Below are 25,201 nucleotides of genomic sequence, written 5' to 3' on the forward strand. Positions count from 1 at the left end.
GACAATTATAAATGTTTTTAAGTGATATACATACTTTAATGAAGTGGAAGAATAGAAATTAAGATAGGACACACGTCATACAAATAGAACTCAAATAACACACTTATATGACATTAGAATTAATAAAAAAAAAATAAAGAAAATTTTGGCACACGAAAGATATAATATAGATGAATCAATAAATAGTAAATTAGTAATTGTTATGCTATTAGTATAATATGAGTGTGTATAATATTCTTCAGTAGTGTCTGAGGGAATCCCCCTCACTGCAGATTACTGACGGATTGCACCATCACCATCATCACCATCATCACCATCATCACATCAGCTGCTCGCGGCCTTCCGCTGCCAAACGTCCCAAACATGGCTAAAACTACACGGTGACACGGGGGGACTCCTTTAAAATTACTTACTTTATGATCTGTGTTCTTTTAAGTTTATTCAATAGAAAAATGTACACTGCACTACACAACCAAGTGGTCATTATATGCATTATTTATTTTCAACATTGTCCGTATCGCTCCAAATCAAAATAGATTGATCGGGACAAACCCCTGTTTTGGAATGGTTCGCTCCGTTGCTACGCTCTCCTGTGTGGACTCTCTCCCGGGCGATGGAGGAGAAAATGTAGCTGCTCGGCCCTGGAAAGACAAATAACGTTAAACCATCGAGCTTCTTGTGTGCCGTCAATACAGTCGCAATGGCAGGTTTAAGGAGAGTTAACGGGAAACTGTCTGGGATCAACCCCGCCGTCAGGTAACGTTTACACCGAGCTGGACCGGGAGAGGCTGCAGCTAACCCGGCTAACGTTAGCAACTAGCGGGAGCGACCGAGGCAGCGTCCGTTAGAAAGATAATATAAACCATCCGGAGAGTATTTATGCTTCTAATATAGCGGATTGTAGATGTGTTTTAATGTACACCTCTATACATGTAATATCCCGTTGTAGATATTATCATGTTATTCAGCTGATATTCCCTGTAGTCTAATGATGCTTCCAATGATAATAAACCGTGAGATTGAATATTAAACAACACGATCTCCCATCAGTCCTTCTCTAACAATGTTATAGCAGTCATATTATGAAAACTGTATTTTTTTTTTTAGCAGCATTGCCGCTACATTATTAATTCTGTCTACATTTTAATCAAAACTTTAAAGATTTGTATGGCAGTATTGTTACCACTCAAGATGAATTTGAACATGCTTCATCCTCCTGTAAGTTGTCAGCTGACTGAAGGAAAGGTTCCTCAAATGTCACAGAATCAACAAGAGTACTCCAGGTGATTGGAGAGACTGGTTAACCACACACGTCTCCAAGCTGTAGAAGGATGAAGTGCTGGCAGAGCACAGATGCAGTTACAAACTGACCAAACCAGATCAATCAACAGACTTCTATAACTCCATAGTCATAGTCTGATCATGTTGTTTTCCAGTTGCTGCCGCCTGCGTCAGGTCCAGACCCTTCTGGGTGAGGGAGGCAGCTCCACTCCGGATGGCATCCTCTGCTCTCTTGGTATGTTGTCATGTCATGTGACATCATATGTCACTGTATGGACAGTAAACTGATCAGTTTGGTTTACATTTCAGGAATTGACAGCAGATATAACGAAGGATGCACTGAGCTGGCCAAATATTTGTTCTATGGTTTATACGAGCGGCACCAGGTCAATCTGGACGTCCTCGAGGAGTTCCCCGAAGAAATGCTGGATGGTGAGAGTTAATCTCAACAACTTATTCACTCCGAATTAGTTTTCTTGACTGTGACTCATCATCTGTCTGTTTGCCAGATGTAATCCTGCTGATCAAGGCGGAGTGCGTTCACCTGTACTGTAACCCGCTGAACTACAGTTACCTGTTGCCCTACGTGTCCCACTGGAGGAACCTGCATCTCTACTGCATGACTGAAGCAGAGGTGCCCCGTCCTTCCTGTTCATTACACTTCCTGAACGCTTAACCTCAGTGTGGGAGTCTCATCAAATGGACAAGTGCAGCTGCTCGTTCTTTATTGTCTCGAGTTTGTGTGCTCCCAATTTCTACAAGTGTGTTTGAAATTCCTCAGTAATGCAATGCTTATAGTCAAAGTTTTGGGAAAATCTGAAAGTAAGTTTGACATGGGGGGGGTGGGGGGGGGGGGCTAATTGGCATTGAACAAGCGTTACAGTACTTTCATTATATGTGACAAATAAATCATTCTTGTATTTAAATCTAGCTTTTTTTCTTCTTGCTCCATGTACAGTATGAAGACGAGGAAGCAGCAGAGGAATTCAAAATCTCCAGTTTTGTGACAATGGTCCAAGATTGCTATCATATTGGAGTCCCAAACAGTGCCCAGGGTAAATATTCAGTTCCTCCACTGCAGTGAACATGTGTGTTTTAAGAAATGCTGCACTGTAGCTTTATTGATCCATACCCACAGAATGTTCTGCTATGAACTTTAACTGATCCTCTTCTTGCTTTTAGGACACATTCAGAGGTTTGATATGTTCATGGTGGAGAAGTGGCCGCTCATTCAAGCCTTTGCTCTGGACGGTATCGGGGGAGGAAGCTTTTTCACCTTGAAATACAAGGTACAGCATCAACAGAAATATGAACCGTGTTGTTGTGCTCTTTTTTTTCTACTTGCCTTATATGTTTGCCTGTATTTGTTTTTTTTTTGCAGCTGATGGACATGAGTGAGAAGCTGTGGCAGGTTTACAACAGACTTGACCCGGTGTCACTGGATCAGCTGCTCACAGAGGTAACGCTCTTTTGATTGAGTCGTCGACGTACAGGCCAGGAGTGAGAGCCGCGGTGACCTCTGGAGGAGAGACGCTTTAGGTGGATCAGATCAGAGAGCTGAGGATGAGTAGTTGAAAGAAAAAAGCAAAGAGAGGTCAGGACAGTTTGGAAAAGGCATGATTGAGCAGGAGACGAGGAGGAGCTCAGACGCTTCATGGGCATAAGTGAAGCAGGACGTGGAGGAGATTTGGTGTCACAGGAGACAAGACATGAGGCAGATGACCTTGGCGGTGACCTCTATAGATATCAACCAGAAGCAATGAAGAAAAACTCTTCATGGGTTTTCAATCAATCTGTTCTTCCTTTAACACGTTCGCGAATCTGTTTTATATATATCTATATATGTGTGTGTGTGTGTGTGTGTGTTTTATCAATGAGAAACTAAATTTTGCTAACATGAGTTTCTGATGTTGTGTTTTAGGATTTGGTCAACTTTGAAAAACAGTGGAATGGCTTTTTCTCCAGCATGGACCTGGAGAGTCACCTGTCTATTCTGGAGCTGTCAGAAGCCCAAGCAGGGGAGGTATGGACGTCGTTCCCACGCCGTCCCACCAACACGTAACGATACCTGGACAATAAGTCACTGCTTTTCCATCCGCAGCCGTTCCGCACTTACTACTCACACGGACTGATCTCCAGTAACATCACAGAGAAGAGGTATATGTTTGGTCATCAACTGTGTTTAACTGCACGATAGTAACATTAAACAAAAACCAAAAAAAAACTAACAAGCACGTTTTTATTCCAGCAAAAGTCAGCAGCCCTTCGTGTTGTTTGGGAAACATTCGTCTTCGGAGGATCTGGAGAACTATTCGTTCAACTTCCCTTCAGAGAGCCATCAGGTCCGCAGCACCGGGCCGCAAGGCTCCTCAGCCACACACATGGTGAGAAACTGCAGTTCACCGAAGGAGAGAAACTCTCAACACTTCACTGTGGAAGAAAGGGGCAAAACTGGAAGAATTTAAAAAAGAAACAAAACTTGTAATGTGGGGGGTAATGATGTAGCTTAATCTGTAAATGACTGACGTGAGTATGTGATATCTGCTGTCGGCATCCAGAGTCGTGTGATCCGGGTCGATCAGTTTCTTCATTCATCCCCAAGAGAAATGTAGTTTCCTACATTTACCACAGATTCAAGGTGAAAAGTCAGAATGAAGATAAAAGTACTACTCATAACAGCGGAGTGGAGGGAAACGGTAGTTGAAGATGCATTTAGTGTAAAAAGCAGTGATCATTGAGTTATAGTCGTACTTCTTAATGTTTATAGCGTATTGTGTGCGTGTGTGTGTGCGCTTTCATCACACAAACACCTGGAGCACCACCGAGGAGTGCTCCAGCAACCTAACGACATCGCTTTCACCTTTTCTGCCATTTCCGTGGAAACTGACATGCGTTCTGACTTGAAACGCGTCAACGTCAACTGAATCGAGCTCCAAACGATTGATTAAAAACACTGAATGCCAGAAAGTATAACAACACATCCGCACGTATTCCAGTCAGTCACAATATTGGTCAGTTTGCTCCCTGGAATCAGGTGATCCTTGTCTTATATTTGCACAATAAGCAGTGACTTGGGGATCATAGCAGCTTCAGGGGCATTATGCACGATATAAAAAACTGTATGTAACCAGGAAACGTCTGAGCAGTTCAACAGAATATATATATATATATATATATATATACACACACACACACACACACACACAAAATCAAGTCCACAGATCTAGAAAATGAAATGTAGAGACGGACGCAAGCCTGAAACAGTTGAATAAACTCAATAAAAAGTGGTTAAACATAATAAGCAAGATAAGATGACATGATATAACTTGCAATTGTCTCTGTAATTAATGTGTAAGTCATGAGGAAAAACGTGTTGCAGCACCACCTACTGAAGACATTTGGTACAACCAGCATCAGGGACGTCAGTAACATCCACATCAACATCCTGTCGCGTTTAAAAATATGACTTATTATAGCGAAGTGAACCGTTTTTAAATTCCCCCCTCAGATTCTGCAGTGTGTGACTCCAAAAGGGCCTATTGGCTGCTCCCGAACCTATTTCTTGGGGACGACTCACACTCCTTACCTGGGTGAGATTTGCTTTATGATTGTGTTGGAAGAATATGCTGGGTCTTGAAGGGCTCTCATGAGGCGACGTGTGTGTGTGCGTGCGTGCGTGTGTGTGTGTGGAGAGGTTCTCAGGCTTCTCCTCCATCTCAACCCCACACTTAACGTCTGCAGGGCGAAACATCACCTCATCATGTTTTTTTAACACGCACTGCTTTTCTCCCACAGGCAATCAGAGCGCAGAGCAAAGTAAATCAGAGGTCTTGTGAGTATTTCTTTAATTCATGTTCCTCCTCTTTGGGTTCATGACTTTGCGTGACCTGTGAAGGTGAATATGTCGTTTCTTTCATTGCGTTTGCCAGGCTGTTGTCCCAGATCTATTCCGCTGCGGTTCAAGGAGTCCTGTCAGGAATCAAATGTTACTCGTGTACCACCAGCGCCTTCAAGGTGAGGAAGAAAAGAGACCAAATGAACATTGATTTTGTTTTTTCCACCTTTCTCTGTGTCCTGTGCAGTTTCTCACTGAGGTTTTTTTTTTATTTTTTTTTTTAGGCGAAGGATGTGGCGGAGAACACCTTTCTGCGGGCTCTGGAGTCCATGAATTTAAATCAGTACCGCAGTGCTCTCAGGTACGGACAGTTTTACTACGATATTAGCTATGTGAGATCGTTAATGATGTTTCAAACCATTTTGTTTGTTTTCGACAGATCCAAGTGTGAATTCAGCATTCAGGCAGTCAATAATCAAAGGATGTAGGTTTTATCGCTCATTGGCTCTTCTTCTGCTTCTTGGTATATTGTTGTGTTTTAGTGGAGGATGCAAACTGAAGCGATTCCTTCTGAATGTTCTTTTCTTCAGGGTGGTTCCTTTGACTGACGAGAGCAGCCGTTACATCATAAAAACAGTAAGTCAGAGATTCTTGGCTGAAACCACAGACATTGTTTGCGGTCCTCTTTGTGTGCTCATTGTTTCTCCCCTCAGGCGTCTCTACTTGTCCGAGACATCCCGGACCTGCAGCAGGACGGCGAGGACCTGGGCTCTGTCGTCTTCTCCGAAGCCTTTCTGGAGTCCAGCATCAACATTCTGCAGAGAGGTGACGTATTGATTTGGCGCAGACTGATGGGAATGGATTTCTTGGATATTAGATTTGCATAATGGGTACAAATCTGCAGGTGGCCGCTCACAGAACACTCGGAAAGTAATTCCAGTTTTAAAAATAGCTTGTTTCCTGTGCTGAGGATTTGGTTTCTGCGTTAGTCATTCTCGGGGCTTTTGGCACTTGACGCAGTGTTGGTTCCTTCCCTCTAGATGGCACTGTGTCCTCGGACAGCTGCTACACCATCCTGACCACGACTGTGCCTCGATACGCCTGCTGGCTGGTGCGAGTGATGCCCAAACATTCATTCCTCCTCGAGGACAAAACCAATCGCATTTAATTGCATGTGCCTAGAAAATAAACAACGTTGTATTTTTTGGGGGTGTTTTTTTTCCCTTCCAGATGGAATCTGATGTGAAGCAGTCGGAGCAGGCGCAGCAGCTCTCCAAGGTCAGTCCCAACCTTTCACCTCCTCCAGATGCGAGATGCTACTCCATGCATGTAGAACTTTTTGCACTTGAATGACACGAAAACAGAATGCATTTTGTTTGGCACATCACCTATGGCGAATGTTTTTAAAACACACTCTGGTGCTCTGGCCCTCTATTTTAAACCACTTGTTAAATGTCTTGGGGTAACGTTTGGCAATGGGCTTAAATTTGATAAACAGATTAGTTCTGTTGTCAAAGCCAGCTTTTATCAGCTCCGTCTCCTGGCCAAAGTGAAGCCGTTCCTGAATCAACAGGATTTTGAGAAGGCAATACATGCTTTTATTAGCTCCAGACTGGGCTACTGTAATGCCCTTTATGTCGGCCTCAGCCAGTCTTCCATTTCACGTCTTCAACTAGTGCAGAACGCCGCTGCCAGATTTCTTACAAACCCATCCAGACGTGAACACATTACCCCCTGCGCTGTCGTCTCTCCACTGGCTTCCAGTTCAGTTCAGAATTGATTTTAAACTTCTGTTGTTTGTTTTTAATGCTATCAATGGCCTGTGTCCTTCTTACTTGTCTGATATTTTAACCATACGTGACCCTGGCAGGGCCCTGCGTTCTTCAGGTCAGCTTCTTTTAGACATTCCAAGGTCGAGATATAAACAGTGGGGCGATCGCTCTTTTGCTGTTGCTGCTCCCAGACTGTGGAACAAACTGCCCCCCGACATTCACGCCACTACTGATCTCGGCATTTTTAAATCAAAGCTGAAAACCCATTTCTTTAGGTTGGCTTTTAACTCTGTCTAGGGCAGTGTATTTATTCTGTATGCTCTGTTTTTATGAATTTCTGGAAGGCTTCCTCCCAACTGCAGCACCGTCGCACCTCCCACAGTCAGCACCTGTGTTTTATTTATTGTTTTTATGTATTATTCTTGTATTTATTTCTTAATGTATTGGTTTTATAGCTTTGTTGTAAAGCATTTTGGGTACCACTGCGTTATTGTAAAGGGCTATACCAGGGGTGGCCAACCCTGGTCCTCGAGAGCCGCAGTCCAGCATGTTTTAGACGTTTCCCTGCTCAAACACACCTGTTGTCATGATGAGGCTCTGCAGAAAGCTTGACAAGGAGCCACTAATTGCTGTCAGCTGTATTGATGTGAGGAGACGTCTAAAACGTGCAGGACTGCGGCTCTCGAGGACCAGGGTTGGCCACCCCTGGGCTATACAAATACAATTTGATTTGATGTTGCTCTTAACTTGCTGTGTGTGTGTGTGTGTGTGTGTGTGTGTGTGTGTGTGTGTGTGTGTGTGTGTGTGTGTGTGTGTGTGTGTGTGTGTGTGTGTGTGTGTGTGTGTGTGTGTGTGTGTGTGTGTGTGTGTGTGTGTGTGTGTGTGTGTGTGTGTGTGTGTGTGTGTGTGTGTCTCAGAAAGAGGACGACACTTGTCTGGGGACGGTTCTGACTGCAGCCGACGCTGCGTACATGTTCTCCAGCAGCCAGCTCTCCACACCCGAAGAAGGTGAAGCTCACCCACGTCTTGCAAAAGCTGGCAGAAAATGTGCAGCGGCCAGGTTTAGATATCGCATATGTGTCTATTTTGAAAATGCATATCTATTGTAGGGAAGATCATCTTCTTCTCCGAGGGACTCCTGTTCATCCATTCTCAGTACGGCAGCATCACTCTGTCCAAAGACCACATCAGCAACATCAAATTCTACGACCTGGTGTGTATCGCTGGGATTATTGTGTTTTTGTTCTCCCGTGACGTGCTTTATTCTTCGTATGTTCACCCACCGTTTATTTAAATTGCAGGTTTTAAATTTGAAGTGTCGAAACTTATGTTACGTCTTGTTGTATAACTTGTTTTCTTTTTGTCTCGTCACCAGGACTCCGGCGCCGTCGCTTCTCTCTTTGTGGAGTACGAAGCCAGTCTGCTTCCTCACCTTCCCTTCCCTCTCCACAGCTCAGATCAGTGTCTGGTCTTTGCTCTTCAGCCGAGGTCAAAGAGCCACCGAGCTTTCTATTCCAAGGTCAGTTCGTCCGACAGCTGTTCATATGCAGGGCAGATACTGATACGTCAACACAACAGTTGTTGACATTATGAGAATGAGTCCGATGGAACCATTCACAGGTATTACATAATAAACTATATATGGTCAGTCAGAGTGTCTTGTAAAGCGGAAACTGATCTGTTATGTACTTATTAATTAATATCTACAAGTTGCATTTATGGGTAAAAATCTGCACAAAATACAGAAATCAAGCCGTTTAAAGTGTTTGTTTATTTCTGCGTCAACATTCCTCCGGCTGTTTTTTCTTCTTTTAGGTTTTATCGGTGTGGAAAAGTTCAGAATCGGGACTTAACCTGCGAATGTTGGACCGGGAACAGCTGACCTGGACCCAGAAGAGCATGTAAGGTTGATCCGGGGTCAATCATGGCCGCGCTGTCGTTTAGAAAACGCAAAACCCACTGAGTGTTGTTTTCGTCCAGGCACACCAGACTGCAGAAGCTTCACAACAGTCAGGAACCTCCAGTGGCCAAGCGCAGAGGGAGTCTCAAAACGTCGTATTCCCAGCTGCCCGAGCAAGACATGTTAGTACACATAAACCAGCGGAGCGCTTCAAACGAGCAATAAAACCCGATACCACTGCTAGGTGTTGTTTGATCATGAAATTGTATTCCCGAAATAGCGTTTAAGCCTCTGTGTCTTGATTTACTGTTTTCATCAGTGCTGCATTTGGAAAGTCTTTTCACCCGGGAGAAACGGTTAAGCGAATGCAGCTTCATTATTCAGGCCAAAATAAGCAGTGCACGCATGTTTCCCCTCCGATCAGTGCAGATAAGCAAAAGGTGATCACATGCAGGGACAACAACACTTTGGTGTCCCCAGATCTCACCCGCTGGTTTTTCATCCTCAGCCGGTTAAAGTCGCCGTGCACTCTCAGTCATGTTTCCTTCACGACTGTCTTTTCCTTCGAGAATACACACTCGATTGTCTGCCTTCAAATACATTTCGAATGTTGCTCATCTGCAATAAGTGGCTCTTAAAAACCTGCTGTGTAAGTGGGTGATAAACCTGAGTTCTGACCCACCGTTCAGTCGTGACCTCGCATCTCTTTCGTGATTTCTGTTCTTGGTTTCTCTTCAGGTTTCTCCAACATTTTGCCTTGAGCAGCATCGGCCAGGAGCCCATTCTGTATGACCACCTGGGGGTGCTCTTCCCCTCTGCCGAGCTCAAGAAAGACTCCTCTGCCCATGGAGACAAGGTGAGGATTTCACTGTTTTCGGCTCCGCTGTCGTCCCGTCACAGCAGCTCCGGTGTGCTGAGTGTCTGCTCTGGTCTTTCTATGTTTACGAAAAGGTTGTCATCACCATCATCACTGGACTGCCAGGAAGTCATAAGGACCAACTTCACAGGTTTCTGTTGCACCTGAACAAGGACCGTGGAAGGTAGAACACTGCAGTGTGGTAATATTGAAATCAGTGTGGCAGTGAAGCTCACTTGAATCATTGCACTCGTAGGTGGGTGGTGTACGAGCCAGGCCCGGACGGATTCTCAGCCGCTCACCTCCAGCAGTATTTGTCGAGCTTTCTGGAGAGTCAGAGAGGCGTAAGAGGAAAACCGCGGCTGCTGGTGCTCTCGCCTGGGTAAGAAACCCTGCCTGACAGGCTGTGGGGCTCCTGGGAGCTGACGAGCTCTCCTGGAGCCAAACGGAGCAACGCAGAAGCATTTCTCTCCACACTGTGACATTCCTCATTCGGGGACTTTTATCATTTTTATCCCAGCTAATTGTTTTCAGATTTCGTCAGAATCTACACACACATCCAGGTTGGGGTATTCTGACCCATTGTGATAGGATAGTCGTGACTAGACCAGAAAATTCCAGAGGAAGGTTTGTGTTCCTGCCTCTTCCTCTGATCTCCTTTCATCTCCATGAGGTGCCGCTCCCATCCACTTTGCATGGGATTTATTTGGAAGCGGTTCGCTGTTAACATGCCAAAATGTAACGGATTGGTCCTTGGATGAAGACAAATCATCCCTGAAGATTCCATGCAAGCCGGGTTAATAGTTTTTGCAAAAAGTTGGTCAAATACATACAAACCAATAAATAAATACACGCAGCCAAAAACTTTCGTTGGCGAAGGAATAATAATAATAATAGTAATAATAATAATAATCCCACAAGTATAAGAGTTTGACATGATGGAGTGTTCCTACCTGCAGGTACACAGATGTCCTGGATGTGGTCCAGGCAGTGCTCTTCCACCCCGACCCAGTCCTCCAGGCGTGTTTCACCATCGGGGCCGTCACCGCCTGCGTGAACCCGCTGTCCTCCTGCATGGAGCATCGGTAAGACTTACCAAGCATCTTCAGACTGTTGACTGAAAGGTGACACGTTGATTCTGTTGCAGCTGCCTTCCAGGATCAAATAGTAGCAGATAAATGGAATATAATGAGTTAATTCTCTGAAATAAAATAGCCCCCTCTCATTGTGCGGAGCCCCGTTGGTGCGGCTGTTGGTCGTCTTCCAGTCACAAGCTCGTGGGTTCAGTCCATATGTCAGAGCGTCCTTGAGTAAGAAGACACTGAACCCTGAATTACCCCCCGTTGGAGGCTGAGCGCCGTGCTTGGCAGCCGCCGCCATCGACGTGTCGAATGTGGCGAACGGTGTGAAGACACTGCAGAAGGAGCGAGAGAATCCACCACACCTGAAGTGCCTTGTCGTCCGTTGTGAGGCGGCTCACAAGCAGCTGGGCCGTGCCCTCCATTTCCTCGGGTTTCAGCACAGAAAAACAAGTGATCGGGCCGTGCAGCTCACTATTCAGCGACCTGTCTGTGCTTCAGTCTGCATCTGGCACAAGTCGCACCTCATAACTATCATTAACTAGTGAACCTTGGTAAAAAAAAAAATAACAAAGCAGAGCAGCTACTGTTTTGTCATGCGTTTCATGCATTTTGGGCCGGACACGGCCGGATGTTGATGAATCGTCGCAGCACTGAAGGTTTTCAGGACAAGGTTACGTGATACTTTAAGCTATTAAAACTCAAGGCGGTGTCCCTTTTACAGAGAGGATCAGCCCTACATTTAATCTCACTCTTCTTTTGTTACAGGCTTTAGATGTAGCTTACTGAGCTTCTCACTGTCGTAGATTGACTGCTCGGCTCCAAACAATGTGACATACCACTCCGCTTAATAGGCATCCATTGCACAGCCAAGCTGTGCTGGTCACTGATGCTCACATGCAGACAATTTGATTCTTCACAGAAAGAAAAAAAAAAAAAAAATGTATACATGTTACATAAAACACCAATGAGGTCTTTAGGCTGAAGCTAAGCTTCGCTAATCAATGTGGATCGTCTGCCGTGACGCCGACCACCCAGCCAAACTCAGACGAGCCTTACATGGTCCAGCAGTGGAAAATGTGTAATAAAGAGGTTCACTTTCCATTTGCTGGCATCATCGTCGACACCCCCCCCCCACCACCACCACCACCACCACCGCTGTCATAGATTGGTGTGGAGATCCGTGAACCTCGACTATGGTGCTAATTGGGAGTGGTTAGCCCAGCTTAGGCCTGACCGGCCCGTCACCCCCTCCAGCATAGCCCTTTAATCCCCACAGACCCACATGTGTGACCAACACACCCTCTTCAATAAGGCTCATCAATCAGTCACGATCTATTCCGCGTGATGGATGGAGGCCGGTTCATTGTACCGGGACAGGAAGGCTAAATGCCTTCCAAATGGCTGCAGCCCGGCGTTGCAGGGGAACCCGCTGCCGCTTCTCCACAAAGTGCCGTGTAACACTGATGGATGTGAAAAGTCCAGATGAATTTCTCTCATAAATTCCATTACAAAAAGCTTTTACATTCATCAGATGCGAGTTGCAGTTGAGATGTCATGATTTGGAAAAAAAAAAAAAAAAGAATCCTTATTATGGATAACCATCGCGGGGCCACAACGTGGCCTCAGCCTGCTCAGGGCTGCACTGGAACACTCCCATCGGGTATAAATAGAGGGTTATTTTTAGTGATTATGATTGTGGGACAGTGCACCATTTCAAAATGGGACTTTAAATAAATCAAGCCCGATTGTATTTATGTTTCTGTAGGTTTCTCTGGCTTCTTTTTCTTACACTGTGCTCAAGTGTTTTTTGTTTTTTTTCTGCTTTCCCCTGTCACTTTAGGTTTACCTTCCCGAAGCTGTTGGAGCAGTGCAGCCAAGGTAACTCATGCCTGTTGGACTGTTGTAGTAATCACCTTCCCAACCGCAAAATACATCCAAGATACAGTCTGTAACCCAATCCAGAGGAAACGATGTCCAACTCGATGTGGGGGGGGGGGTCAAATGTGGTGCATGGGTTTCTTTGGTACTCCAGATTCCCTCCACAATGCAGAACAACATTCAGGTGGGGTTAAATGGTGACATTAGAATAACAATATGAGATCTCATGAGTGTGTCTCCCTGTTGTGTGAACTGTCCACTTGTGCCTTCATCCATGGATGGATTGGTCTTGCCAAAAGCGGGAACGGTCACTCACTCATTGCACATTCATTGAACCAATTTACCGCCATAAAATCTAAATAAATCCAGACAAGACGTCTCCACGCTGCATGTCTTTGATCAGAATATGAGAACGATTACATTTCTAAGACGGTTAAATGAAACCCTTGATAAGAACTCCAGTAATATGTAAATCATCTCTTTGATTTTAGTCATTCAAATTATGCACAGCTTAAAATTCAAGTTTTGCATCGCTTCCTATTCATGATCGTCGGTTAGAAGCCGCAGCGGTTTAGATTGAGACCAGTGGGTAATAAATGAATTGGTCTTTCAGCTGCTGCTTTCATTGACTCAATACTCCACCTCGTGGTATAAACATGTACTGCCAGACTCATCTCTTCAATTAATTTCACTTGTATTAAGTCGCATTGAACGTAGATATTACATTTTGTGAATTAAAGTAACCTGGATTTGAAATGTTAATTCCTTTTTGACCAGTGAATCTTCAGGCTATTACCAGTTTATTATATGACGTGCCATTCACTTTAACATTTTGTAGGACTACTTTAACCAGTTTTATAGTATTTACAGTCACTCATCACTTTTCACCATGTATGTTTAAAGAACACCATTTTTAAGTGTTTTCACAATTTCATCAATTTTGCGTTTTGCAGTCAGCGTAGATATTTGTGGGATCGATGGCAGGTGGATGGCAGGTTGGTTCAGACTGTGTAATGAGAGGAGGAGGACGGGGGACAGGCAGCGCCACTGCAGCGTAATCCGTCTCACAGTGACTTACACTTCATGTCCTTACAGTCAGTAGAAGAGATGAAACGTCAGATCCACTCCCAGGTAGACAACAGGAGCTTTGAGAGCGGTAAATCAACCCAGTGAGGAAATGTAGAGCGACTCGGACGTTTTTTGTATTGTAGAGAGAGACAGAGAGAGAGAGAGAGAGAGAGAGAGAGGGGGATCCGTTTCCCCCTGAAATTCACATTCTGTGTCTGTGGCCGCTTGCATTGTCAGGTGTTGTGAGTACAGTGGTGTTCACCGGGCTGACAGCGGAGGAGAAGCACCCTCTCATGCAGCATGTTCAGCAGTTGGTACGCTCTGCCAACCCCACCGCTGCTTTCATCCTGGCAGAGAAAGGAGCTGTCACCAGGTGGGCGCCTGCAGAATCATGATCAACACTGCCAACGCTTATTAACCTGCTGCTTTCTCTATCAGATACTGACATTCAAACTCAGTGCTAATAATGAACAGAGTTATTAATGAATTACACTGCTCCTTCACGTAGGTGAAGAATTGTCCAGGTTATTTTATAAAACTCTTATTATGGATGGTGAATATTTGCACTATTTGAAGGTTTCATTCAGCGTGAACACTTGGAGCTGTTTTTAGTACACGGGGACATGTGTCTTTTTATTTTCATCTTTTTATTATGAGTAGGTCAGTGCGAATGAGTGTATGGCTAATATTGGAATAAAATGTTAAGGCAGCTGACTTTAGCACTTTCGGGATAGATGTAGTAATGTTTTTGTTTATTCTGTACTGTCTGTTTGGTAATGTAGTATGTCTCCCGGTACATTGTGTTATAAATGTATTTTAATGTGATGTGTTTTTAGTGCGCGTTAAGTTTTACGTGTATTATTTTAACTATGTATGTCTGTGTTTGGTGCTATGGTTTTACCTCATGGGGCGACTGATGGAAATAAGCTCTGAGCCAAATCGGGCGTATTTACAACACTGGATGTCTGTTCATTAATAGAAACTGTTCCGTTCAAATAAAGTAAAGTAAAGATCAGGGGTGTCAAACATCACATTTCTTAAGAGTAGCGACACGACACGGCTGATCATGTGACGCTGCCATGAAAGCTCCCTGGTTGCTCTCGAACTGGCATCAGAGCCACGCTGTCAGGGGGAGTCTGTAAAAACTCCCAGAATGCAACAGCTGCGAGAGAAGTTTTGTGGACGTTTCACTGGATTTTAAACCAGAAGTTTCATTAAAATTGGCTTCAGGTTGAGGTTGGAGTTGTTTTCTATTGCAATTGTTTGGTTTTGAGAAACCAAAGAAACACTTGAAAGTTTAAAGTTGCTACGGCACGATTTAACCCACTAAGGGTGATATTGGGGCTGAATGTGGAGCCTGAACCCCGATGACTTCGACACCCCTGCCTCAGGTATTCATCCCTTTTCTCTTCACGCTTCCCTCCTCAGGAACGAAGACGTCGCTCTGATCTTGTCTGAGAGCGGCTTCGGCGAGCCCCAGATGCTGCGGGCGCGCTACGTCCTCTACCCTGGGTGGTAAGACCTCCACTACTCCACGGCTCCGTTCCTGCCTCGGCCTCCTCCGCTCCAGGCCAGCCGGCGGGTTTAATTGCCGCTCCGATGCAGCGGCGGGGGTATCGGCTGCTGATTGCTGTAAAGCCCCTCGGGGCATCTCGTGTTCTATCACCAGTTGCCTCCTGGCAGCACAGTAACGAGCTCCGGGCCATGCAGTTGCCATGAACACAAGGAGGGGGGGGGGGGGGGGGTCTCTGTCCTCTCTTTCCTTCTGGACCAGGTCCATTCAGCCCTCATGCCTCAGTGGTCAACCTAATATGAACTCCTCCTTAATCCCCCCCCCAGATCATCAGGCTGTCCGGACACGGTGTATTTGTTTGTATGCTCTGCATGCAGACACCAGAGTGTTTCACAAACTTCCTACACGTTTCTTACACTGTTAGAACACATTTCCACCTTCTGATGAGAGCGTGTTACGTTTACAGATTGATCATCCACTCACACACACTTTCGCCAGCAAGCCACACACACACACACGCACACACACACACACACACTGGCCTATTTCCTCTGAGCAGCTGGTAGAGTAAACAACAATCCTGCCAAACACAAAATGCAACTCAAACATTTGGCTTGTTCGGGACTTAACTTCCTCGCACATTTGTCCAATGTGCACGCGTCGTGTGTTCCAGGTGCAGAGGGCGTTTCTGCTCCGGTTCGGGGGCCCTGGCCGTCGCCCAGCGGCGCGTGGCGTTCAGCCGGCCCCTGGAGAGGCCTCTGTTTGTGGCCCGCTGTAAAGGTGAGAGCCCCGCCTCTTTTCTGACTGGTACATGTGACAGAAGCTCCAGATATGAGCTGGCAGGATTTTGGGGAGGGGGCGGGCGGGGGGGGGGGGGTGATTACATAACCTGCCTTTCCGTCCAAACATGGAGACAGCTGAGCTCTCAGCGTAATTATCAGCTTTCCTGTCAAATAATCGGTATTCCCCAACGACGCACTTGCCACTTGCCCACCAATACTGCCTGTTGGGAGAAATTGTTAATTTGGATTATAATTGTCGCACCCTGTGATTAGTTCGACGGCGCTCGCTTCTAACAAACCCGTCGTTGTTTTAGCCATCAAGCCGTCCCTGCGTCCGAGGCCCTTCCGCGGGAACCTGTACAACATCTGGGGGAAAGTCCAGTTCTCAGGTAGGCGCCACCTTTGATCTTTTAAAATCTTTTGTCGAATGCATCGCTTTCCACACGTGCCGACATTTAACTGTCTCCGATCGGCTTTTGATTGAATCCCACAGAACCTTGCTTGTGAAAAAAAATCACCACTTAACAAATGTGACTTCTTTTCCCCTGGAAAATTGTTTGATCTGCTTTTGCATTTCCCAGTTTTGGGAATAATTAGAGAAAAAGGTTTCCCTGGAGGCAGGGCGGCGCTCGTGACGGTAGGAACTTTACCTGGCTGTCGCTCTGATGTCTGGTGTGTAGAAGTCAGCTCATAGTTCACCAGTTTATGTTCCTATACATAGTTTTCTCACTTTCTTTTCTTTTCTTTCTTTTCAATTTGAAGCTTTGTGTTAGCGCTGGTGCATGAGGAGCGAGTGCAGATGTCAGTGAGGATGTGAGCTGCTGTTTAGTGAGTGTGCAGCTGTTTGTAGAGTTGGGAGTTGTGGAGCCTGCGTGATCCCGAGAGAACACATTTCGTCCGTAGAGTATCATGTACATCCCTTTGTTTTGTTTTATTTAGCTTCTCTCGCGTAGCTTTATTTTTTTGTACATTTCTGCATATTTCCTTTGGATCGGGACTCGGTTGATCCCGTTTTCGTTCCACACGTGAGTTTTGTGAGCCATGTTGGTGTGCGAGCGGCCGAGCGGATGTTGAAACATTAACACCCCACCGACGGCATGCCGCCACACATGAAGCCGCTGCAGCAGGTGTTGCGGTAGGTGTGAGCTTTAGGTGACACTTCCATCTGATTGCTTCATCTCTGAACTCCCCCTCCAGACACCGACCAGCTGATGGAGGTGAGCTACAACGCCGTAAGTGGCACTCTGAGCGTGGTCCCAGACCAGAGCTCCCACCCTCGGGCCCCCGGCCCCACGGACGCCGGCACTTCCTGCTCCCTGACCTTCGACGGCGTCGGCCTGACTGAAGACGGGCTGAAGGACTGGCTGAGGCTGTGCGCCAAACAGGTCCGCGGCTCCTCCGCCACTCATGTTAGCCTGCGCTGACCAAGCAGCAGGTTTAAAGAAATAACGGTCATTGCCTCTCGCTGATGTCTTGCAGCAGCAGATGACGAAAGCAAAGAAGACAAAAAGTACTGTTTCGCCACAAGAGATCAAGACCATACATGTGAGTTTAAAGTGTTGTAGCCAATATCCTCCAACCAGAAACATGTTAGCGTTCATATCAGTCATATTGCACAAGATAATCCAAACAGTCAGAGATGTGTGGAATTAAATCTTAGACACCTCAACACTTAAAGGGAATTTAGGTCTCATGTAAATGAATGGAATGGTGTAACATTTCCCAAAAAGCTCTTAACTATAAACCGCCCCGCTAACCGTAAAGTGCAGCCTCAAGCAAGTAGTCAAATTAAAATCTGTCTGGTAATCTCAAGCAAAGGTCGGCAGGCTTTTTGTAAAGGCAGCATTTTTAGAAAAGCAGATTGTAGTGTAAGGATATCTAATAAAGTAGTGTGTGTATTTCTGGAGCTGCTGCAAAATCAGTGACGCCTGGGGGGGGGGGGGGGGATCACTGTTTGATTTCCAGACTATATTATCATACGTGCCTAAACATTATGCACAGTGACATCTGCATGTGACTCCATTCATAGATACTTTAAACGCCGATTAAAAAAAAAAAAGTTCAGCGAGTTATTTATGTTATTCATATTCAAATTGGGTTTTGTTTATTTTGTCTTTTTTATGTAATTGGAGTAAACACAACTATCTTAACATGTCCAGAGAGAATAAATTCTGAGAATTCAAGACAAATTGTTTAATTGTAATGATCAAACAATCAATTAATTCCAGCGTTGAGCTGGAGATGCATGACGCTGCACAGTGGGTAAATGTTACACTCATTACAAGTCTGACTTGCATGTTCTCCATGTGTGTGTGTGGCTTTTTGTCTCTGGCTTCCTGAGTTTGGAACTTTGATCAATAGACCTCGACCAGATCTGATCCCATGTATCTGTGTCCAGCTGAACAGGCACTTGGACCCGTTACCACCTGGCTACTTCTACAACGGTTACCAATACATGGACATCTTTGGAGAGAAAAGAAGCTTCCATCCCAGTATCCTTTACTCTTCAAACCAGGAATTGACCTCGCCTGTCACTCGGGCCCCGTTGAAACCACGTCTTCAAGTGAAAACGCCAAACTTTCCTTTTGATTGGTTGTCTGTTTACATGACACTGCTGCTCGGAGCCACTGAAAACATTCGGACTCCATCTCCGTGGAAACAGGAAAATGCTGCTCCTGGTCGCCACGCCCGTAATCACTAGTAGTTCTGCACATGCTCAGTAGAGACAATCAGAACAAAGTTTCCTCTGTGGTGTCATGACTCCCAGTCCATATTCTGCTGGGACTTGGTGGTTTTATTTTGACAGTCACCATAATAACAATCCAACTTGGTGGTTTTATTTTGACAGTCACCATAATAACAATCCAACTTGGTGGTTTTATTTTGACAGTCACCATAATAACAATCCAACTTGTTGGTCTGTCCACTGGAAGGTCCGTGTACGAACATTGTCGATGTTTCCTATATTCTCTGCTGCATGTGTGTGTGTTTGCTTTCAGTACAACAAACAGCACCAACTAGTGGCTTAATGTGAAAACTACATTGTTTTCAGCAATGATGAAAAACAAAACCAATGAGTTTTCACTTGAAACTTGGTGGTGTCGACGCGGCGTCAGGTTGCTTATGACAGTCTTCAGTTTGATTTTAACGGCAGACGCAGCGACATAAATAAATCATGCAGCGAGTGTGAGTGAAAGCAGCGATGCGAAACAAGCTGATGCGAGCAGCAGGAATCATGTCGGTGTTTTCCTTCCATCGCGCTTCCTGCAGACATGGAGGAGTTCATTAAAGAGTACATCAGCGACGCCAACGAGGAGATCGAGCGCTTCAACTCCCAGCTGGAGCTGCAGGCCCAGCCCGACCTCTTTGATCCATGATCACATGATGTGTGTACGTTCACTCTCTGTCATCTTTCACTCATTGGGGGGGGGGGGGGGGGTGGGGGGAGGGAGGGAGGGAGGGAGGGAGGGGGGAGGGAGGGGGGCACAGGGGTCACGCACTCGTCTCTCCATGAGAATGAGCAATGTGTGTTCACATCTTTAGCGAACTGCTGCCTCTGCTCGAGGTCCACTCCGTCCCATCGTTGTCCCGTCGCTTTCCCAATCTCCAGGCGTGTAAAGGCCCGAGTGCAGGGGAGCGTTTGAACTGTGTCGTCGCCTCTCAAAAACCCCTTCTGTCACCGTGGCGGTCTGCCTCACTGCATGACACGCACCAACAAAAAAAAAAAAAAAAAGCCCACCATTAACACTCTGACCAGTTCGGTTTCATCATTATCAAATCAAAGTGGCTGGTCGATGCGGCCACTCCTGGCCGGTGGAACCAAGACGCTTTTTGTCCCGAGATGAGATGAATCTGAGAAACAATGCCTGCGAGCTGTGAGAGCTCCACAGTCGAGGGGAATTTCCAAGCCCACTCTTCTACAGCCTGTGTGTGTGTGTGTGTGTGTGTGTGCATTTCTGTTTATCACAGTTGGCAAATTAATGCCTCTATTTCTGGGCGGGCGTGGAGAGCCGTGTGATTCTGGTGGGGCTCCCCGGTGGGGTTTCTCAAGAATCGCTCCTCCTCTGTTGTCACCCAATCCAAGCTCCACCTGTTAGCTTGTCTGCAAGCTGCAGCAGAGCGAGCGCTTGGCCATGGAGCTGTAAACATTGGACAGCCTGTTGGATGCAGACAGCCGATGAATGATGCCGTTAATCACGCGGCCACACGCCATCCCAGCGCTTTATTTTAAGACTCCTAAAGTGAATCTAATGGAAGTGCAATAAAACTTGACTTCAGTTCCTGCGGCCAAGTGTTGCAGTCCAAAAACAGTTGTGGCCTCATAAAGCACATGGAGCAGGAAGATAAAACACTATCCTGTTTATTGTACTGCTGCTAACTAATGATGAGACACAGACACAGAGTGTTAATCTCACCGCAGACCGCTCACTTTGTTTCTTTTGAGTGTGAATATTCTCATGTTTTTTTTTTGTTTTTTTTTAATCTGCTGTGTCATTGCATCTGGGTGGGAGAAGGGATTAATCTGGCGTTAAACACGGGGCCATTCGTACGAGGTGTGAGGCCCAGTTAGTCCAACCATCCTGTCGCTTTAATGTTCTTATGCATGCCTTCCTCCTGTCAGGGTTCCTGCACACGTTCTCCATTCGTGACGTCTCAGAAATGGTTAAAAAAAGTAGTTCCTCTGGAAGGTTTGAGTCGTCAGTCATGCCGTCTCACGAGTGTGTTGGACCCCACAATACATTTTTTTGGGTAGATTTGATGAGGTGCAGGAGCCCTGACCATGCCTGGAGGTCTGATCGCTTCTCAGAGGGGTTAGCAGTGAACCCCGCAGACTCTACAGAGGCGCTCGGTCGAATGAACCCGAAGGCTTCGTAAACCTTCCGTTGCGGAGATGTTCTGCACCAGAAAACCCTGGATTCGGTTCGGAGTACGGAGAGGTTTTGGCCGTACCCGATACGAGAGGAACGGTGTCTTACTATTCAGGTCCTAATAAACTAATTGGAGCTCGCCAGTGAAACAAACTCTTCTTGATGCTGGGCTCTTATCTAGCTCGTGTATTTTTAGATCAGTGATGACCCGAGTCTATTTCGGGCTAGCAGCTCGGGCTGGCATGTTTCACATGTGGCTTTGACGGTGCTGTCAACAGCCAGTAAAACTAAGAGAATCAATTATTCTTTCTTTTTTTTTTTTTCCCGACTCTGCACAAACAAATTGCTCACGTTGCCGGCGAGCTATTTTACCCCCAGACGACCTCTCAGTCTGTGCACATTGGAATAATCCTGAGTGTGAACACTGCTGGCCCCGTCTGTCCCCCTCCCCGGAGCACGCTCGGATCCGAACAAGCCACACCATGTTGGGCTTTTCCACAAATCGAACATCCGTCGGAATCAGATGGCGATATGTGTATTATTACCCAGATGCCCCAGCAAGAGAGGCGCTAACTCCCCGTTACTCATTCCACGCCGTCTCTCTTACTCTATAAACCAAGTGCAATTGTTTTATCGTGTGTGTTTTTATATATCCTTCTTATAATGTCCTCGGATGGCTCTTTAAGGACGACGCCAAACTCGGTATTCTGTGATCGCAGCTCGCATAACAAGTCAGACTCCAGGGTCAAATGAAACGGCCCTGCGGAAAAGTATTACCTCTGCTCACAAATGACTGGTATAACAGAACACAAACAGATTACTGCGTGGTTTTTTTAACAAATGGCAGAGGGTAATATGTAACTTAAATCCTCTGGTAATAAAACGCTAACTCTGGTTTAAGCTGGATCCTCGTTTCAGAGATGCGCTCTCTAAGCCGCCTGTCTGGAGCAACAGTTGCCGCCGTTGTCATGTTATGTAATACTGCGGAGAGTTTCCCGACTGACAATGAAATGGATGCGAGGCAGACGTACGGGAGGGGAGAGGTGCCACGAAACCGACACCTCTTCCACGTCAAGCCGCAGAAACACAGAATCTAATTGGGAAAAGCAGCGCGTCCTTAAAGAGCGGAGGCGTATGTGAGACGTACATAACCTACATATACTGTACACTCCCGCTCCTACAGTGCTCTGCATGTCGTGTGAACATGATGCCGCGCGTATGCTGGCAGAGTTGCCTTTCACCAAACTGGTACAGCAAAGTGAGAAGATTCAAACCTTTATTTTAAATCTCTGCTGAGAATTTGAATGACCTCAAAACGGCAGATGGTATTTTTTTACAAGACTGTGAATTGAAGATTCTACGTGCAAACAAAATGTCTTCTGTCGCACAAGCTGCAAAACAAAAAAGCAAAAAGCAGATGCAAGTTATTTTTTATTGTGAAAACAAAAAAAAAACAAGCTCGAGGATCCGATTGGTTGCGAGACGTCAGGTTTCTCTGATCCAGCAGTGCCTTGGCTACATGCAGCTAAGAAAAGCAGAGATTAACGCTGAGCTCCGCCCCTCCCCCTCGGCTCGGGGTGGGGGGGGGGGGCTGCTGTCCTTCAACAGTGTTGGTGAAAGGAATCCGCGGAGTGTGTTTTTACCCTGCCAGAGGGTCAAGTGGGCGGGGTCACACGGGGTCACAGGCCGCTGGCGGGCTCGCCAACATTCAGGTATTCTCACAAACAGGTGAAGTAAAAGAGAAACTGCTGCCGCTCTAATTCCCAAAGTTACGTTCAGCTGTCGGAGACTTGATTTGATTTGCGAAATGAGTCGAGCGCAGGTTTCCTCTGAAGAATCTCCCAACAACATATTAAGACGTCGATCTGAGACGTCCCACTTGTGCTCGGCCCTGCAGGCCGAGAGAAGGAAGTCATGTCTCAGAGCGCCGTCCTCTTCCAAAGGGAAGATTGAGTTTGTGACTAAAGTGGGGCGATCCCGACTCATTGCACCCGGGACCCCCGAGGAGCCCACCCACCGGTCTCCGTGTGCCGCCACACCGCTCTCTGGCACACCGAGCGCTCCTCACTCCGGAGGCCGGCCGTCGGTAGCCGAGGTTATAGGACTAAAACGAAGTTTGGTGTTAATTGGTTTCCTGATTATCCGCTGCAGTGCGGACATGGAATGTACGCACTTCTTGAAAAAAGTGGATATTTTTTATGGTATTTTTGTTGCATGTTGGGGGGTGGGGGGGTGGGGTTTTTGACCGACCACAAATTCCTCAGGCCTCAAGGGATTGCTGATGCTAATTGTTTGGGTTGTTCTGTCCAATCGAGGTTAAAAGGGAATCGCGAGCTCTTCGCCCGCAGGCGGCCACAAAAATTCGCTCAGGTGTCCTCCCTCTTCTCCAGGGTGAGATTACATATTTGCCTCATCAGATTCCCGTCGTACAGCAAGGGATGGAGGTGAAATTGTGGCTAATATCCGTCTGCCGCCACTAACTGGGAACAAAAGACACCAAAAGCTGTAAAAAGCGTTGATTAAAGTTGGCAGGTGTTTGATGTCATGGAGGCAGAATTAGATCTGCGGAAAGAAGCAAAGGGCTCATTTCTTGTCCCCCATCCACAGGCCGTCCAAACGAAGGGATAAAAATAACTTCTTATGGTCTCTGTTGTGACGAGAAGCAAATAAAAAAAAAGAAAAAGAAAAGGTAACTTCAAAGGTGCCAAATTGACTTAGACATTCTGAGGGTCTTCGCACAAAGTGAGCAACACTCAATTGCATTTGCACAAAACTACTTTAACTTCTGTTTTTCTCCTGTGACTGAAGCTTTTCTAATCTAACTGTTGTATTTATTGCACCACGTAATATATTAAATATTTATATGGCTTACCAGTGTGTGATCTTTTTTGTGTTCCATCTTCAATTTGTGTTTGAACCATTTCTCTCAGTTGGTAGCAGTTTAGCATAATTTGGTCCCGATTGCAGTGACTGGTATGGATGCGTTGTTGTAACTGGAACATGAGCTGAACCGTCAGTATTGAGTCTGAGTCACTCTCAAATTCAAATGAAGCTACATCAGTTGAGGAAGATGCTCTATAATCTGATGTTGGAGGAGGAAGATGCTTTATAATCTGGATGTTAGAGGAGGAAGATGCTTTATAATCTGGATGTTAGAGGAGGAAGATGCTTTATAATCTGGGCATTGGAGGAGGAAGATGCTCTATAATCTAATGTTAGAGGGGGGAGATGCTCTATAATCTGGATGTTAGAGGAGGAAGATGCTCTATAATCTAATGTTAGAGGAGGAAGATGCTTTATAATCTGGACATTGGAGGAGGAAGATGCTCTATAACCTGGATGTTAGAGGAGGAAAATGCTCTATAATCTGGATGTTAGAGGAGGAAGATGTTCTATTATCTGGATGTTAGAGGAGGAAGATGCTCTGTAATCTGGACGTTAGAGGAGGAAGATGCTCTATAATCTGGATGTTAGAGGAGGAAGATGCTCTATAATCTGGATGTTAGAGGAGGAAGATGGTCTATAATCTGGATGTTAGAGGAGGAAGATGCTCTATAAACTGGATGTCAGCCCTCCTTGAATGAAGCAGATTTAAGAATCGACGAAGGAGCAACGAGCTGAGAAGCTACCAGCGTTCTTAACGAGGTAAGATAACATTTATTAAAGACTATTGATTCTCATCACAGATTCCCTGGATGCAGGCTAAAGCTGATGTTCCAGTCATAAATGTTTCATGTTGATGTCAGGATTAACTTAATCCAGGTCAGGTGAGGCACTCCTCCAGCATAAACGAGTTTAGTGGAATAGCGACTGTTAATGCTCAATATTGCTAAAGTGAACAACCCTTCTTAAACGTTCAAAATAGACAAGCTTATTGAAAGTGTGGTAGTTTTAAGATTACTTTTGACAATAATCAGTTACCTGTGTGTTCAGTAACCTCGGTCGCAGTGCAGCAGGTGGAGCCGCTCAGTGTTGTGGCGGATGTTGATGAATGAACGTGAATTAATTCAGCCGTTTACATTTTAAATCGGTCCGTTCTCCCGCTGAGGCAGGCCGCTCACTTTCCCCAGGTTCCTGTGTCTGTAGTGTGACAGTACCAGCCTGTTGGTGTTCCACAAACACCAGCTGAGGGAATGTGGCCGACACGTCCCTCTGTTTCCTGAAGCGTGTGTGTGTGTGTGTGTGTGTGTGCGTGTGTGTGTGTGCGTGTGTGTGTGTGTGTGTTGTATTGTTGCCAGGCAGATCTCGTCCTCCACATGGCTAACCTCTGACATCAGCGTTTCCTCGCCTCTCTCCCGCCACCACCTTGCCGCCAGTTTCTCCCCAGCGACTCAAGGCAAGACTATCCACCCAGATACACTTAAAA

The 25,201-nt window shown here is 45.9% G+C and overlaps 1 protein-coding gene across 1 annotated transcript; it reads left to right on the plus strand.

Moving 5' to 3' along the window:
• The first annotated feature begins 619 nt into the window (after positions 1–619).
• dnaaf9 (dynein axonemal assembly factor 9) lies at positions 620–19,361 on the plus strand. The gene is made up of 37 exons (XM_080512367.1): positions 620–756; positions 1,437–1,516; positions 1,591–1,713; positions 1,791–1,915; positions 2,240–2,336; positions 2,464–2,570; positions 2,663–2,740; positions 3,203–3,304; positions 3,383–3,438; positions 3,530–3,665; positions 4,790–4,871; positions 5,077–5,113; positions 5,211–5,295; positions 5,401–5,477; positions 5,556–5,600; positions 5,707–5,752; positions 5,830–5,941; positions 6,157–6,227; positions 6,347–6,394; positions 7,806–7,896; positions 7,998–8,101; positions 8,264–8,407; positions 8,704–8,789; positions 8,869–8,970; positions 9,527–9,644; positions 9,740–9,828; positions 9,901–10,026; positions 10,604–10,729; positions 12,567–12,604; positions 13,910–14,045; positions 15,101–15,187; positions 15,859–15,965; positions 16,282–16,356; positions 17,165–17,352; positions 17,447–17,512; positions 18,366–18,459; positions 19,238–19,361. The coding sequence occupies exons 1-37, from the start codon at positions 701–703 to the stop codon at positions 19,342–19,344; spliced, it is 3,447 nt and encodes a 1,148-aa protein (XP_080368493.1). The 5' UTR covers positions 620–700; the 3' UTR covers positions 19,345–19,361.
• Positions 19,362–25,201: the final 5,840 nt, after the last annotated feature.

Source organism: Blennius ocellaris (assembly GCF_963422515.1).
Source record: "Blennius ocellaris genome assembly, chromosome: 17".
In the NCBI taxonomy this organism is placed as follows: Eukaryota; Metazoa; Chordata; class Actinopteri; order Blenniiformes; family Blenniidae; genus Blennius; species Blennius ocellaris.

What these genes read in the sequence shown, in the direction of transcription:
- dnaaf9 (XM_080512367.1), top strand. Translation starts at nt 701, where the DNA reads ATGGCAGGTTTAAGGAGAGTTAACGGGAAACTGTCTGGGATCAACCCC. An exon ending in CATCAACATTCTGCAGAGAG is followed by an intron (nt 5,942 to 6,156) that starts GTGACGTATTGA and finishes CCTTCCCTCTAG; the next exon opens with ATGGCACTGTGTCCTCGGAC. An exon ending in TGAGGCTGTGCGCCAAACAG is followed by an intron (nt 17,353 to 17,446) that starts GTCCGCGGCTCC and finishes GATGTCTTGCAG; the next exon opens with CAGCAGATGACGAAAGCAAA.